This window comes from Corapipo altera, unplaced genomic scaffold (assembly GCF_003945725.1).
Source record: "Corapipo altera isolate COAL_440 unplaced genomic scaffold, ASM394572v1 50, whole genome shotgun sequence".
Taxonomy (NCBI): Eukaryota; Metazoa; Chordata; class Aves; order Passeriformes; family Pipridae; genus Corapipo; species Corapipo altera.
This window is the reverse complement of record NW_020884889.1, coordinates 9,314,588-9,331,337: the sequence shown is the minus strand read 5'-3', so window position 1 is coordinate 9,331,337 and position 16,750 is coordinate 9,314,588. Positions and strand designations below refer to the sequence as shown.

The window sequence follows — 16,750 nt, the reverse complement described above, 5'->3', positions numbered from 1 at the left end:
CCGGCTGTCCCATCCCGGCCGGAGCATTCCCGGCTGTCCCATCCCGGGGCGGGAATGTCGGAGGGCCGCGGTGTCCCTGGCGGTGGCGGCGGAGCAGGAGCCCCGCGGGAGAGCGAGGCGCGGTGAGTAAGCAGCCGGCCGGGCCCGCGCGGAGCAGGGCGGTCGCTGCCCTCGCCCGCGGAGGGAGCGATGGAGCCGGCGGCCTTGAAGCTGCTTCCAGCGGACCCGGGAGATGAGGGCACTCAGCGCTGCCGGCTGGGACCTGCCGCGCTGTCCTTGCTGGGGGCCCGGCTCGGCGCCCCGCTGAGGATCTCGCTGCCCGGCGGGTGCTGTGTGTGCACGGCGTGGCCCCGGCACGACCTGGCCGACGGGTTCCTGCAGGCCGACCTGACCTGCGGCACCGCGGGCCTGGCCCCGCGGGCCCTGCGCGGGCTCTCGCTGGATGTGCAACAGCTGGAGCTGCTGCCCCACCGGCAGCTGGGGAAGGCGGCGGTCAGAGTGGTCCTCGGGAGCGCCACGCTGAAAAAGTCGACTCCCAGAGCGGTGTTACAGGAGAGCATCAGAGAACTGTTGAGAAATGTTTATGTTTTGCCTCGTTACGTTGTTACTGTTGCCCCGAGTCCCGAAAATCCCGTGGTGTATATTGAAATACTGTCTGCAGACTCTTTGGTGGAGGAAGCTGGATTGATAACCCCCCAAACAAGCATAAAAATTAAGGAGGTGATCACTTTAGAATGGTACAGACATTTGTCAGAAGGCATTGCAAAAACTTCAGTTGCAGGACTAGATGATGTGGGAAAGTCTTTGAAAGAAGTGATCGATCTGCCTTTGCGCTTTCCAAAAACTTTTAAGAAACTGGGGCTTTCTGTCCCTAATGGAGTGCTGTTAATTGGGCCCCCAGGTGTAGGGAAAACTCTTATGGTAAAGGCAGTAGCAGAAGAGGTGGGTGCATTTCTGTTTGGCGTCAGTGGCCCAGCCCTCCATGGCTCAAGGCCAGGAGAAGGTGAAGAGAATTTGAGGAGAGTCTTTGAAAAAGGCAGAGAAATGTCTGAGGAAGGCCCAACCGTTCTCTTCTTTGATGAAATTGATTCTTTGTGCCCGAAGCGAGGAAGTTCAAACAATGCTCCTGAAGATCGGATTGTTGCTCAGCTGCTGACGCTCCTGGATGGTGTAAGGAGCGAGGGTAAGATGGTCATTGTGGCAGCAACAAACAGGCCAGATGCCTTAGACCCTGCACTCAGAAGACCTGGCAGATTTGACAGAGAGGTAAATAAACCCTCTTATACATACACACTTTTGTCTTTCCTTATTGATGTGGAAGGGGGCTGTTAATAAAGTTTAATGTCTACTGGTCGTGTTTCATAGTGGGATTCTACAGCCTTGAGCCAGGTATCCTGTTTCTTTACTTTGCTGCAGCTTGGGTAAGATGGGATTTTTTTTTAGTCGGGACACTGAGAGCTCCATATACTTCAAAAGAGACAAGGGGATTCTTTATGCTTCTTTGTCTTTACCTGTCCTTGAGGGCTTTGCTTGCTTACAGATGCTTAGCCTTACAGGCTTAGGTTTTTTCATTTAAATTCTAGATTGAAGATTGATGCATGTCTCCTTAAAGGTTTATTGTGACAGAAAACTAGTAACCTCTTGTGTCAAAAATTCTATTCAGATTTCAGTAGCAGATTGAGTCTGTTCTGGAAAATTTCTGTTAGCCTACTAGCCAAAAGAAGAAAAACACAGTTATGCAACTTACAGTTCTTTTGCTTGTACTGTTTATTTTTCTGGCTAAACCCACTCCTGGATCATCCAGTTTAGTCAAGATCTTTAATGCTTTCATGATTGTAGTTTTCATTATTTTCCAGGATTTATAGGTGGTTGAGATATATTTTTATGAAGATGTTTTACCAGGGTTTTAATAATATATGAGTGTTTATCTCGTTGATTTCTTTTTCCCTGTCATATGAATCTAATTTAGTCCTTGTGATGCAAGGAAATTATTATTTCAATGTTATGTTGAAATTACCTGAAAATGGGACTTGGTAGACACTAGCTGACAGTGTCTTATGAACAACTGTTTGTACAAACACTGTTCACTTGGAAATTAGGTGGTATTTTAAATATTTGTCATTTGTATAGTGCTGCTAATAGGTTAGTTGAATTATAAGTACATATAAATCTTTAGTAACCAATATAAAACAGACATGAAAGCTCTATAAAATAAGATAAATATAGCACAGTATCTACTTAATTTTTTTGTTTATTATATTTGCTTTAGGTTATTATTGGGACCCCAACAGTCACACAAAGAAGATCCATCCTGCAGTTGCTTACGTCTAATATGCCCATTTCTGCAGATGTTGATTTGGCTCAGCTGGCAGAGATGACCCCTGGGTATGTGGGAGCTGACCTCACAGCACTCTGCAGGGAAGCTGTTATGCAGGCTGTGTCCCACAGCTCCTTGGTATGGCTGCCCCTCAGTCAAGGGCAATGTCATTAATGTACTTACCACCTTTTCCTCATTAATGCTCAGCTTTACTCGAAAAGCTCAAGAAGTTGAAGACTCAGAAATTAAAATGCTAAAACCACCGAATATGTTGTAAATGTATATATGCCATTTTTTCTAGTCCTTTCAGTTCTCACCTGAAAGGACTGTTTTCTTCTTTCTGAGTGAAAAGTTTTGCTGAAAGTTTTTATCCTCTTCCTCTTTAGGATTGTGCAAAGCAGACATTTTTGTCTTTTTCGGCAAAGTAAACTGTGTCCACCAAAACTCTCTTTTGAAGCTACTTTATTTCATTTATTATTTAATTTAATTTAGAATTCTGCTTTCTGATAACTGCAAATTAAAGTTGGGTTGATACACAAGTGTATAACAGCTAGTGAAAATAACTATTGTCATCTGAGTTGTATGGCTGGATATAAAATTCTTGTAGACACAGGGTATACAACTGCCCAGTGTGCAGAAATTTAACCTCTTAGCAATTCTCTAATTCCATTTCTACAATGCCTACTTCTTAATACTCCTGTCTCTATTCTGGCTTTTACAAAAATTTTGAGATACATGTTTGGTGTAGTTTTTCATCTGGAATGGCTGAGCAGAAATTTAAAGCCATATTTGTAAAATTTCCAGAGTCAAAACCATCTGCAGAGAATGGTAGAACCCTCTGTCTTCACTTAGGTAGGAAAAAAGAGAGCATAGCACTGAAAATAATAAAATTATTTGGGCCTGCTATCTCAGAAAAGAATAGATGGACAAATGAAAGTAATGAATAAGTAGATGGCCCATTTGCAAATGCCTTTGTAAAATACATCTTAGTTCTGTTACTGTATCTGTAGTTTAATAATGTTATTGCACAGCATGTTTGAGATAAAATGTGTTGCGTTTTTCAGTGTGGTGAAAATGGATGTTGCAGCCTTTTTATTTCTATTCAGAAGATTTTATGATTTATTGTGTGGTAGCCCTCAAATTAACAACCATTTGATTTAGCACATCACTGTCTACCGGAGCTATAATTTAGGGAATAGTAGTTTTCTCTAAAACATTAATTTCTGTTAAAATGGATTTTTTTTGTGTAAAATCATGCCATTAAGGAGAATGTATTTTACTTTGTGTTGCATTTTTGCATCTGCAGTTCTCTAGGCTCATTAGGGCAGGAATTGGCTTTTTTATTAGTTGCATTTGGCCTTCTGTGAAGTGTTTCACATATAATGCAGCATTTAAGTATTACCTAAAAATATTGTTAATATGCTTTATTTGTTTTGGGTTTTTTCAGGAGTCAGCTGAAACTGAAACCATGATTAACATGGAAGATTTCCAAGAAGCTTTTAAAAAAATTCAACCATCCTCTTTTCGAAGTGCAGTTGGACTAACAGAGTGTAAACCTGTGACTTGGGAGCAAATTGGTGGTCTTGAAGATGTAAAATTAAAGTTAAAACAGGTAACATGTAGAACAAATTTAGATGAACAGCTAATTTCTAATAAGCATATGCTCCAAGGTTTTCTGTATGCTAATTATGAAAATTAATTCTCTTGCTAATTACCTGATTATAAACTGTATTTTAAACATTTTTATACTACATTAAGTTATTACAATGTTTGAGCTAGAGGTCTTCCAGTTACAAGATAATAATACCTTGTAACACCAAGCATAATAATATCATGGGAAAATATGCATGTTTTTTAGTAGCTGAAAAATACTTACCTTGTAGCCAGATAACTTGTGAATATTCCTGAATATTTAGCCAGAGGTGGCTCTTGTGTATCATCTCTCCATGACTGCCTTTAGTCTGCTTCCATCTGCTTCAGATGGAAACTTTAAGAAGAGGTAATTATATGACAAAAGACTAAATCAGTATTCCCTGATTTCAAATTAACGTTTGTATCAAGGAGAAGAAGCGATGTGCTTGACGATTTTATTGATTGCCTATGAACTCTAGTCTTGCTACTAAGAATTTCCTCCCTTTTTTATGTATTGACAGAGTATTGAGTGGCCTATGAAGTTTCCTCAGGCATTTGCTAGGATGGGCCTGTCCCATCCCAAGGGGATCCTTCTCTATGGGCCTTCTGGCTGTGCCAAAACCACGCTGGTCAGGGCTGTGGCCACCAGTTGTCACTGTTCCTTTCTCTCTGTAAGTGGTGCTGACCTGTTCTCACCTTATGTTGGAGACTCAGAGAAGATTTTGTCTCAGGTACAGTTTTTAATTTGTGTAAGGCCTATGGTTTATTTTTGCTTGACTTTTGTAAAGTATTAGACCTAAGTTATGTTATTGAAAAGATCATAGAGGTCTCATCTGATTATTAAATAGAAATGGCTTAGAGATTCACATTTATATGAAAGTGAGAATCTATCCCTAAAATTACAAAGTTTTAAACTTTATAAGTATTTCTAGTCTTTTGTTTTCAGTTCATTTAAGAATATAAGTAAGAAGCAGAATTTTCCTATAGTAAATGTAAACCAGAACAGCTCTTGTGAGGTGTTATAAATGTACCTTTAAACTTAAGTAAAATATAGAGTATATGCAACTGGACTTTTTTCACCTTACCTGATAGACTGCATGCATTAATGTTTGACTTTATTAACATTTTTTTAAAAAGGTTTTTCGCCAAGCAAGAGCAAACACTCCAGCAATAATATTCCTGGATGAGATTGACACTGTCCTGGGCTCTCGGTCACACGGCACAACTGGCCCGGGGGTCTCACAGCGGGTTCTGTCTGTTCTCCTCAATGAGTTGGATGGTGTTGGGCTCAAAGTTACAGAAAGAAGAGGAGGCAAATTACAGCTTGAGGGGCAGTGCCAAGAACAAAGTGATGATGAGGAAAGAAAGGTATTTATGCTCCTTTTTCCACAGAAGAAGAATGATAAATGCTGTCCACTTGTTCCAAAAATTTTACTTGTTGGCATTCACACTTCTTAAACTTAAAATCCTCAAGCTTAAAAACATGCAAGATGCTCTTTTACTCTGCCATAATTTCTAGTTATTAGAAAATACTGTATAGAGGCTGCTGACTGTTTTTACATACATTGTTCCTCGAGGAGACCTTGTTTGAACAAAATACCCACACAGGCTAATGAGCATTACTAATTGGTGTTCATCTTCTGTCACAAAAATCCTCTCCTTGACACTACAGTAATTTTTTAGACTGATTGTGCTATTTTTACTCTTATTCAGGTTCCTCCCTGAACTTACTTTTTATTAGCATTTCCCCTACTTCATTTGTAGTTCTTTCTCATACATACTGCATACAAAAGCAGCACAGTTATCATCAGTTACTTACTTAAACAAAAAGTTGTACCTTCACTTTTCAGTGAATGGTTCACAATATTTAATATTTAGCTTTTTTGTATTTATATTTCTTCTTCTTATGATACTCTTTGGGAGAATATTAAAGAAAACAGTTTCAGAGTTGTAGCATACTGAATTTTTGCATAGAAAAGATTTTTTTTGCAATCTGGCCAAAGAAAAGTCTCTGTTTATTGTCAAGGCAGATACTAACCATATTTCCTCTTTGTCATGTAATGTGGCCTGCACCAAGGCTTGTTTTTACTTCAAGAAAAATTAAATATTAATATTGAAAGGAAAATAACTACACGTAAGGTTACATCGTCTTTTTGCCCTTCCCTTCTTCTCATTAGTTTTTAACAAATCTTTAGGTATTATCTCTCTTAACCATGTTGCACTGATTTGTTTGTATGATCTCTTACTCAGCTAGAGTTTCAGGAAATTTTGAACAAAGATTTCATGGTAGTTGCTGCAACAAATAGACCAGATATGTTGGATGATGCCTTACTGCGTCCTGGAAGGTTGGACAAGATGATCTATATTCCACCTCCAGATCTGAAGGTGATGTATTTATTACACATCCTTACGTGGCTTTAAAGGTAGAGATATTAATTGCCAATAGACTTGACTTTAAGAGCAAAGGGGGCATATTCCTGTAATATATTTAACGATGGATGCTTCACTGAAGATCAGTCACCAAACTCAAGGTATAATGAAGAAATCTAGAAAGGAATAAAGACACTTGTATTTTAAGCACCTGTAACATATTAATTGGTGCATGTAGTTATAGTATTGCATAGAGAAATAAGGGAAAATCTGTGTTTACAAAATCAAGCTGCAGTTTAGGAGATACCCAGAACAAGTTGTCTGTCCTTGCTTCAAATAATTTTTGTGCCCTGTTCCCAAGGGTAGTGTAGCTACTTGTCCCGAGCTTCGCATGAAAAGTTGACCCAAAACAGACCAAATATGGACTCTTCAGTCTAAAGTACTGTGTTTTCATGAAGTAATGAGTAACTGAATAACAGACTTTAAAATATGAGATAACTGTAAGAGTAGGTAATATCTCCATTAACAGTATTTTATTCTTCCACTGAAACCAGGTAATTTTGATATTCTTCTGGATTTTCCTTGGTTCTAATTTCAAATTTGTAACTGCTTTGGAGAAGGATTAATTTTTGGTTTGTTTGGTTTTGTTTTCTTCTACAATATACACCAATTTACAGGGAAGACTTTCCATTTTGAAAATCTGCACTGAAAAAATTCCATTGGATACTGATGTGTCACTACAAGATGTGGCGACCCTAACAGACCTCTTCTCTGGAGCTGATATTGAAAATCTGTGCAAGGAGGTAAGAAATATTCCTGGCTCATCTGTGAAATAAACTGTAAATGAAAACTTTCAATGAAAAAGGAGAGCTAACTCATAGTTGTTACCAAGCCATCAGTAGTACAGATTCTTTCACGGTGTGTATTGAAAATATAAAGAGAAGAGTAAAATGGGAGAACTGAACGAGGGTTAATTCTTTAAATAAAAAAGCCAAATAAGAATGAAATCTTTGTTATAATTTAATAGAAGTTAAGAAACTGTACTACCCTTTATTTTGTGTGGCTCTCTCTAATCCATGCTCACATCTGTGTACTGCAGGCAACTGCAGCATTTTTAGCTGAAATTAGCATGTACTGTCAAGACCAGAGAGAAAAAAACTAAGAGAAATCCAGAATTTGAGAGGAATTGTATAAAAGAAGACTAGGAAAAAAATCCAAATATATAAGTGATCAAGGATATATTGTCTAATCCAGACAGAAAAAGTGAATGAAGTTATAGTAACCTTATTTGATGTTTATCTGTTGTTAAATAACCATAAATTATGCATTGCTGGTTTTAGATGCTATAGCTAAGACTTTATTCCTTGTAAGATATTTTAGAATACTTGCAATAAATTCATTGCAATTTAAAACATGATAAGCACTTCAAATTGTTATTTTTTTTTTCTTTTAAAGGCTGCTTTGTTGGCTTTGCAAGAGAATGGACTTGAAGCAACTGCTGTAAAACACGAGCATTTTGTGAAATCATTGAAGACTGTAAAACCATCCTTAAACAGAAAAGACTTGGAATTTTATGAAAAATTTTATAATCAAGAATTAGCCTCTTGAATCAAAAAGGAGTGGCATAGGTATTTTTAAATATATTGCAAAGATTTTGAAAAGCCTTACATCTTTCCTGCTTTTTAATACTGTACTTACTGGAGGTTTCAGGGTGTATGAAATACAGTAAAGTTTCACTTGTCAAAGGTCTGTAATTTCGATAATGAATAATAAATTAAAATCTTGTTTGCTTTGGATAGGTTTACATCTGATGAAACAAGTAATTGAGATTTTAGATAAAGCACTGTGGAACAGCTTAGTGTTACTGTAGATTTCCCAGTTTTCAGTATAAACAGTGGCATCATGAGAGTATTTAATTTATAATGTGTTGAGAAGTCTTCATAGGACAGTGAATTTTTAAAAAGTAGAAAAGCTTTCACATGTTAAATAGAAGGAAGTAAGTCCCATTCTGTATAAAATGTGAAGTGTTTTATATGTGCCTATTCACAGGCTTATTTCTTACAAGCAGATTCCAAAAAATAGTGGCAGTGAAAAGGTTGTCAGTGCTTAATACCTTGTAGGTTTGGAAGTCTGGAGTTTTAGGAGTAATTTAGGTCAGTTACTGCTTACTGTACAAACATTTGGATTGAGTAAGCAGGTAAGAAGTATGCAATCAGTTCAAACTGTAATAATTTCTTTAGAGGAGGTACTTTGCTTTATAACAATTTGTGCAAAATTCTCTTCCTTACCCAACCATTCTTTGTCAGTATATTTTTGTAAGTCACCTTCTAAAATACGGTTATATCCAAGGAAATTGGTACTACGTGTAAGTGTGCATTTTAACTTTCTAGAGTAGGAGGGGTTTTATTATTTTTTATTATATTTTCTTTTTCCCAATGAAAATATTTGTGAACTAAATACACCACTCTCAAAGATAGTTCCTTATTTCAGCTGAGGTTCGTGAGTTATAAACCCATTAACAAATATTTCTTTCTTATAACAGGGACAGTAGGGACTGCACTGAGTGTGGTTTATAGTGAGATGGATCACAAAAGGCAGTTTTAAGGCAGTTGGTGATTGTTGAGGGCCAAAGGCCGTAGTAGAAGCCATTGTAACCTAGGAAAGGGTTTAGCTGGGTGGCTTTGATCACCATTTTATGGAAAGGACTATCCTTATTGCTTTATTGCTGGCAACAACCTAGCAATGCTTCTGAACTTCCCAAACACCCAAAGGTTTCTCAGCAGCAGTGCTGAGAAAAAGCGTTAAACCCTTCTAGGTAATTCTGTTTTGCTTCCCAGTGTTTGAGGGTTTGTATTACAATTGCCAGACCTGACAGTTGTTGTGACAGCAGAATGCTGCCAGGTCCTTTGCCTCGAAGACCCTGCTGCTTAACTTCCATACTTGCTCCCTAGAGGCACCAACAGAGCTACTTGTGCCCTGTCGTGTCTGTTCCTTGCTGCAGGGAGCCAGCAGAGTGTGCAGTAAAGGCAACCTTTTCTTCCTCTCACTGCTTTCCACTGGGCAAGAGAGAAGGGGAGAAATGTAGATGAGTCATCTGCTGGCACCACTCACCTCCACCCTGCCCCTGGTAGGAGTTTTTCTCAGACAGGGATATTGGGAAGAGATGGGAGCTGCATAACACAGCACAGTGATGGGAACCTGGGCCTGGGTTAAGGTTTTGCTGCAGCAAAAGGTGACACGGTGACATTGTGGTCCTCTTTGGGTCGCTATAGGCACCTCTCTGAGCTCTGGAAGAGGCAGACCCTGGCCTCACCTGGGCATTTGCCTGGATATGCTGCTCTTTGGGCAGCTGCCTGGAGGAGAGGACAGATAAGAAGACAAAGGAGAAATGGAGAAGAAAAGTTTGAGTGCTGCAGTAACGGAGAGAGAAGTTGCGGGAGGAAGGCGGGAAGAGCACGCGCGGCATCCCGGTCTCCTGGCAGCTCCCTTTGGGGCCGGGAGCTCCTTAGGGCGCTGCCCTGCGCCTACCGCCGCGGGCCGGGGGGTGGCACTGCTGGCCTGGCCCGGCCCGGCCCGGCCCGTCCTGTCCCGCCTCCGCGCCCCGGGGCGCGGTGCGGTGCGTATATAACGCGGTGCGTGTGCAGCGCGGGGAGCGCCCGTCCCCGCAACCCGGTACCGTCGTGCCCCTCTCCCCCGGGGTGCGGCAACACCAACCGCTTGTCCCAGGTCCGCAGCCGCCGCCACGATGAACAGAAGCGTCTTCCAGATACTTAAAACAAAAAGAGAAGTAAGTTTTCCCACAGGCCGGGGCCGTGGTGCCCGCCCGTGGGGAGGGATGCGGCTGGCGCGGGGAGGTGCGCGGGGGCTGCCGCTGGATAGCGAGCACCTTCCCGGGGAACTGGAGGGAGCGGGGGACCGTGTTAGAAGTGAGGTGGTGTGAAGAGTAATACAAAGGTGTAATATACGCTAACAGCTAATGCCACCTGAGTGCTGGATAACCCCTGCTCCCCCAGTCGAGGCTCTCAGCCGGGGCACCAGTTCAGCTCTTTCTCCGTTTTGTCTTTCAGCTCATTCCCCTGGCTGGAATATTGTCTGTGGCAGCAATTGGGGCGTTCTCTTTTAGCATGTATTCCCTGTTCAGCAAATCTGATGTGATGTAAGCAAAATACTTCTTGTTTGGTGCTCACCCTAACCTTTCTGTATTCGGCAGAAGTATTTGACCATCATGTTTTACACCAAAAAAAAAAAAAATCCATGTTCAGGTTCCAGACTACTGGTAACAACTGAAATATCTGCAGATAGTAAATAGCAAAGAAATTAATTCATTTGGACTGTAGTCCAAATTATTTCCTAATTTTTGATTTAATATTTTTTCTTTGCTTTAGGTGTAACAGGTTTTAAATGCTCTTATCAAGAATTTCAAATAATCAGGTAGATGAGATGCAGATACGTTGCAATCAGACTATTAGCTTGTATATGAAGAGCAGCACTTGATATTAATAACTTAAGAGAGTATCCTAGTGGCTTGGCTAATAATTGGAATTAAGTCCTATACTCCTCAAACATTGGGAAGTTTATTTATTTACTTTAAAGTGATTGGAATAGGCATTTTGGCTGTCAGAGTCCCCTTACTTTGTGTCCTTACTCAGTTTTGATTTTTCGGCTTGCTTCCCTTACGAAAACACATGATACATGAAGAGTGTTGGCTTGGTTGATCCTTTGGAAGATGCACATAAAGCAAGCCATTGTTGATTCCTACCCAGAACACCCAAACCTGTAAACTTGTGTTTTAGGGAACTCCTTAACTCTGCTGATGATAGGCTGCTCATATAAGAAAAATGTACGGAAGAACACACCTTAAAACATAATACCTGTCTTGTTTTATCTTCTTTTAAAGGATTAACAGGAGTGGCAATCCAGAACCCTGGGAAAATATTGATCCTACCAGGCCTCAGAAGGTAATTTGTACATGCAATATAGTCAATATAAATAGCATATATTTCCAACACAGTGAGTAACTTGTTTTAATGTGTAAGAACTAGCAAAATATTAATGAGGAAACACACATAAAGCTGATGTATATCTAATTAATAGTGGAAACAAAATTTTAGTTCATTACTTTATATCTTCCCTGTGTTACCTAATGATAGGGAATCAGCTGTTACATTCTAGGTCTGATCCTGAACTTATGGTGCTCTACTAGTTGCTGTGTTGTGTCTGTTCCCACTGCCAACATCCATTTACTCAATTCCATTGATAACAGTGGAAATTTGGAGTACAGAGGAAGGCTGTTTCCCCTTGTTCCTGAACTACAAAATTGACTAAGAATATTTAGGTACTGCAGCCTGAAGGAAAAATATTTAGTAGAGCATCTACTATAAGGAAAAATAAAATTCTTTGGCATTATTATCTATGTAATATCCAAACTATTTTGTTCAACAAATTATTATATATGTCATCAGTTGCTATTTTTGCATACCTCTGAAAGAAAAATGTAAAGCTACTAGAAACTCTTCACCAATAGGTTGATGTATGACTTGAGGGATGTGGGAGTGGAGTAAATGCCCACTGGGATTTTGCTAACTTTCATATTTTCCATTTCTTACAGCTATTAACAATCCAACAGAAATGGCAGCCTATAGAAGAGCTGGAAAATGTCAAAAAGCTTATGAAGTGAGAAGTTTCTGTTGCCTCAAAAAGGTGCCCTATGAATCTAGTGGAATCACTTCTGCACAAACTTGACTACTGAAATCAGTGTGCGGAAATGCTTCTGCTACGTTCTTAGGGTCTTCCTCCATTTTTTTGGACTCTGAATGAGGAGTTTCGTGTTGCTTTAGAAGCTGGCATACAGCATCCACATAGTCCAAAAAAACTGACTCAAATATTCATTTTCAGTAGGCATTTGATGCCAAATGTTGAATATTCAGATGGTAATTACAGATGGAAAAAGCCTTCACAGTTTCTGTAGAATTTTGAGATTTTTTTTCAAAATACATTAGTTTTGTTATTTTATAAATTTTTAATTACATAAATTCTAAATTTTTACAACATTTTATGTAAATTCCGTAAATGGAGGTTACCCAAAAGCCCTTCTAAACTGAGATTCCCGGTCTGCTTCCTCTCTATACTGTATTTCAATGCAGTATATAGACCAAAGTCATATCCAGAAGATGTCTTTGTATGACAACATATGTGGTCATAAAGTACACTTGCATTTCTTGTCTACATTAGATGTGATGACAGTTTAAGTCAAAACTAATGTTCTGCTGCAAATACTCAAACTTATGTGTGTGCTCACCTTAACCCACTGAGGAGTCCAGCAGGTTATTTAAGGGTGTGTTTGAGACTGCAGGATTAGAATTTAAGAACTGAGCATGGCTAAAACAGAAATGAAAATGAGATAATTTCTGTTGTGTTTAAATATTGTTCATGTTTAAATTTAGAAAAAGTTACTAGAATTAGAAAACTTGCGTTCCAAAGCAATGTTAATTTCTTCTTTTTGTGCAAGGTTGTTCAAGTGCAAGCTCAGGTGTACTGCACAGTTAACAATATTTTTAAACATTTCTACATGCTGTTAGGAACATCTACTTTATCAAATAGAAACTAACATATTAAAATTAGAAATGATTCTATGAAGAGACACTTCCTTTTTAAGTATCTGTGTGTTTTCTTATTGGTTGGCCAGGGAAAGAATGTAATGGGCAGACCCCCAGTAAATTAACGAGACAAGAAATGCATCCAGTGATAGAACAGTCCTTTTGTAGATATTTTCTGTGTTTTTGTAGATATTTTCTATCTTCTAAGCAGTTTCACAGTCTGTTACTCAGTTTCTTTTACAATGGACGTTCAGAAGGGAGATTGAGTTCTGTCAGGAAGAAAACAAAAGTGAAACAACTGCTAACTGGAAAAAGTCCCCCTAAGTGAGTAATAGTCAAGTGCTTTAGGTTGCTCTGCTGCAGCAAAGACAAACTTCAGCTAGAAAAGCTGCTTCCCAAATTTCAGAGTGACTTGGCTTCAGAAGTTTTATGTTTTCTTCAGCTGAGGAAAAAAAAGTTAAAATGTTACTTTATCAGATTCAGCGTAAATATTTATCAAGTAATGATGACTCAGCAGCTTTTATGTTTTAGAACAAGAGGAACTACTAGTTTTCGGAATACCTTCTTAGCTTTCATTTTAAGGAATGACATTACAAGGTTGGATAGCATAGAACCACAAAGATACAATGCTCTGAGCAATACATGTTTAAAGTATTTTAATACAGAAAATTGTTCAAAATATTTCTCTAAGTTATTCTGTATTTCCATATTTTTACTGGACTGTGCCAAACAAAACAAAGTGCTGTGCTCTGAGTTGATGCATGAATTAAATGAGTGTGTTCTTCAGTACACCAGTTGCATGGTCTGTAAATACTATGACCTAAGTATCTGCCAGTGTTGAGGAAATAAATATAAGTAATTTTTATGTAATTTTTGTATTTAACAACTTTTCAGTGATGTTTCCAGTAACATATTAAGCAGTATGACTGCTATCAGTCACGGGTTGTTGTTTCTCTCATCCTGTCCTGAAGCATAACAGCTTTGGTAATAAACTGTTTTGCCTTGTTAGCTGCTCTATTTTTTGGGTTTTTTTAATATAGATTAATATAGATTGTTGGGAGGGTTTGTCACATAATGTGAGAAATCAAAATATTTTTCTGCACTTCAAAAAGATTATGAGTTATGAAAATTCTTGGGATTTTGTGTCTTCTCTGACTGTCCCTAAAAATCCGTCTCTTGCATAGGTGAGGACTTTTGTAGCGCACACCTAGAAAAATTGCTGTACCTCCCCAGCTCAACTACTCGACATAAATCTATACAACAATATACAAATTACTTCCTTGTTCTACAAACAGTAAAGATTCAATTGGCTGAATGTTATGAGCTGATGTTTATCAGAAGAGTAAGACTTCCCTGTCCTGTGTTAAGCAAATCCATGACTTCTTATTCCATGGACAATTTAGAGGTTTCTGAAGTAATTTAAAACTTTTTTTCTTCTCTCCATTTTGTCTCCTACTCCATTCTGTTCTTTGTTTTGGGTTGGGTTTTTTGGTTGTTTTTTTAAACAATGGCTATCTTTGCTCACCAATTCTAGTACTTTTTCAAAGAACTGTATCACCTCCAACTTTCATATTAATTACAAAGTTTAATTAAAATGCTCATTGGCTTGTTAGAGTTTCAGATATAGATTAGAAACCATTGGAAATGTTTTTAATAGTTCTAATCACCATTAGAAATGCACCATTTGAATCTATGGTCACATTTTTCTAATTTTTTCCAAGTAGTCTATTTGTAAATACCTCTCTGGAAGAGAAGAATAGAAGGTTGCTTTCTGCAGTGTACATGCAATGAGTTACTAATTTTTGTTATTACAGTCGTACTTGAAGGACTTAAAACTGCAGATCTTGTGGTGTTGTGGTTACCAGAGAGCTGTATGGAGTTTTTAGTTTGAGGAGGTTTGCCTATGATAGCGCTGGTGTCAGCATTTCGCATTCTGATGTCCCCTAGCCTCTATATTTCTTTACCATAAGGTGCTGTTAGTATAGTACTGTACTGTCTGGTTACTTCATTGCCATTCTGTAGAAAATAGTAACTTACAGAGGGGGCTGATGCAACTGTTAAAGGAAATGGTTCATCCTGCAGTTGTCACTTGTCTCAGTGCAGAGGGGGCTGTCCCCAGAACTAGCTGTGAAAAACAAACAAGAGAAATGGGAATGATTCACTGGATTTGGCCAATATTTGGTGTGGGACACCTCCCAGAAAAGCTTTCAGATTAAACAAACAAGGCCACACTACTCAGCACAGCTTTAGTTTGCTGTGTGAAGTCTTTGCTGTAAAGCACATCCCTGCCATACAGGAGCACACGCATAACAAGATTGCCTGAAAGTGTCACTGAAATGGAAATAAAAGCATTAGCAATGACCTGGCCTCGGGCACTGCTGTGGGACAAGGTGAGTGTTGACCTTCAGGTACTGCTGTGAACAGGCAGCTTGTTTGCCAAAAGCTCTCTCCATCCTAAAACAGCAATCGCACTCATGGCACCCTGCGGAGCCCTCAGCTGAGTGCACCTTCTCCTGCGAGCCTCACCCTGACCAAAGATCACCCAGGCTGTGTGATCACCGAGGCTGCACCAACCCTGTTTATGCTGTACCTTGACCTGATGAATAAGGGGGTTTGGTTTAATTAGCTTTTACCTTTAGATAATCTTCTTGTTTTGTGTGTTTTTGCCAGCGCTGTTACTGGGGAGGTACTGCCCTTCCTCAGGGCTCACCCAGGACGTGTGAGGGCCCCTTACACAGCACAGGGAGCCCAGGCCTACAACAAATTTCACCCTTCCGAGTGAAAAGCTGCCCCACAGTGCTACCCACTGGGCCTGTGGGGGGATGAGGGCGGTGTGAGAGAGCTGTAATGGGGGGTGGCAGAGCCCTTGTTGGGAGCTGCGTTAGCAAGTGAGAGCTCAAGAGATAGTCTGGCTTCAGGATACAGGCCATGTACTAGCCAACAAGGTTAGAAAATTAATTTAAATATACCCTCATCTACTAGCAATGGGAGCCCGATAAAGGGTTTGGTTTGGGTTTGGTTTTCATTTCAAGTCTTCCAAGGTTTAGCCCCAGTGCATCAGGGGCCCGGCTGGGCCCCCCCCACAGCACTGCCTTGGTGCTGGGTTTGCAGGTGAACCCTGTCCTGGCTCTTGGCCTGGATTTGACCATATATGACATTCCCTAAAAGGTGTTCTGTATAAATAACTTGGGCTTCATGATGCAACATTTTTAAGGTGTAAAGCAAGTCACTTTTGTGACCTTGTTTCCATAAGGTTTACAAATGTGAATGTCTGTGAAAATTCAGATAAATGTGCTTCCAGTTTTACCAGCTGCCAAGCAGTAGAAAAATCACTCTCTTCAACTTGAAACATTTGATCTAGAATATTATTAGACTCTGGTATTACTTGCTTGCTGTCTCTCACACCCTCCTCCTTATTTTCTACTTCTTTCTTCTTTTACTTACTGGCACATATTTTATTCTTGCCAAATCTTTTTCTATCTCACCATAAAAACAAACATATCCAAAAAATTTAATATTTTTCTTGGCCTAATTTATTTCTACTATTTCTACAATTTGATGGTGCACTTGCATTTTGTTCCTGAAAGGTACACATGTCAAATGAGTAGATTAGAATGTAGTTAGTCTGGTGGTTTGAACTCAGAAATTAAGTAGAAAAGGCCCTACTTGTAATGTTTGTCTTCCTTCTCCCTCCCCCCTCTCTACTTTGCTTTATTTATGTGATTGTAGTAAATGCACCATTGGAGGTAAAAAAAGAGGATCCTTACTAGTAACAGTAAGGATGCATAGACTGAAAACCTTTCAACAAGTCTGTATATTTTCAGTATGTGCATAA

General features: G+C 39.4%; 2 protein-coding genes and 1 long non-coding RNA gene across 4 annotated transcripts; 2 read left to right on the top strand and 1 right to left on the bottom strand.

Moving 5' to 3' along the window:
* The first annotated feature begins 131 nt into the window (after nt 1-131).
* On the top strand, nt 132-9,720 carry SPATA5L1 (spermatogenesis associated 5 like 1). Of its 2 annotated transcripts, XR_003527809.1 has the most exons (10): nt 190-1,266; nt 2,270-2,455; nt 3,765-3,929; nt 4,471-4,680; nt 5,087-5,317; nt 6,200-6,334; nt 6,997-7,122; nt 7,775-7,947; nt 9,321-9,446; nt 9,592-9,720. XR_003527809.1 is itself a non-coding variant. In XM_027644258.1 (8 exons), the coding sequence occupies exons 1-8, from the start codon at nt 190-192 to the stop codon at nt 7,925-7,927; spliced, it is 2,283 nt and encodes a 760-aa protein (XP_027500059.1). In that variant the 5' UTR covers nt 132-189; the 3' UTR covers nt 7,928-8,115. The 2 variants fall into 2 exon arrangements, 1 of the variants encoding a protein (XP_027500059.1); XM_027644258.1 differs by lacking the exons at nt 9,321-9,446; nt 9,592-9,720 and having other exon boundaries at nt 132-1,266; nt 7,775-8,115.
* Nucleotides 9,721-9,944: 224 nt separating this feature from the next.
* Nucleotides 9,945-13,704, top strand: CUNH15orf48 (chromosome unknown C15orf48 homolog). The gene is made up of 4 exons (XM_027644260.1): nt 9,945-10,106; nt 10,387-10,475; nt 11,217-11,277; nt 11,928-13,704. Exons 1-4 carry the CDS (start codon nt 10,065-10,067, stop codon nt 11,994-11,996), a joined length of 261 nt encoding a protein of 86 aa, XP_027500061.1. The 5' UTR covers nt 9,945-10,064; the 3' UTR covers nt 11,997-13,704.
* On the bottom strand, nt 13,244-16,074 carry LOC113947580. Its single transcript, XR_003527810.1, has 3 exons — nt 15,549-16,074; nt 14,953-15,040; nt 13,244-13,357 (listed from the first exon to the last, which is right to left on the bottom strand). It is a non-coding gene; the product is annotated as an uncharacterized LOC113947580 (long non-coding RNA).
* Nucleotides 16,075-16,750: the final 676 nt, after the last annotated feature.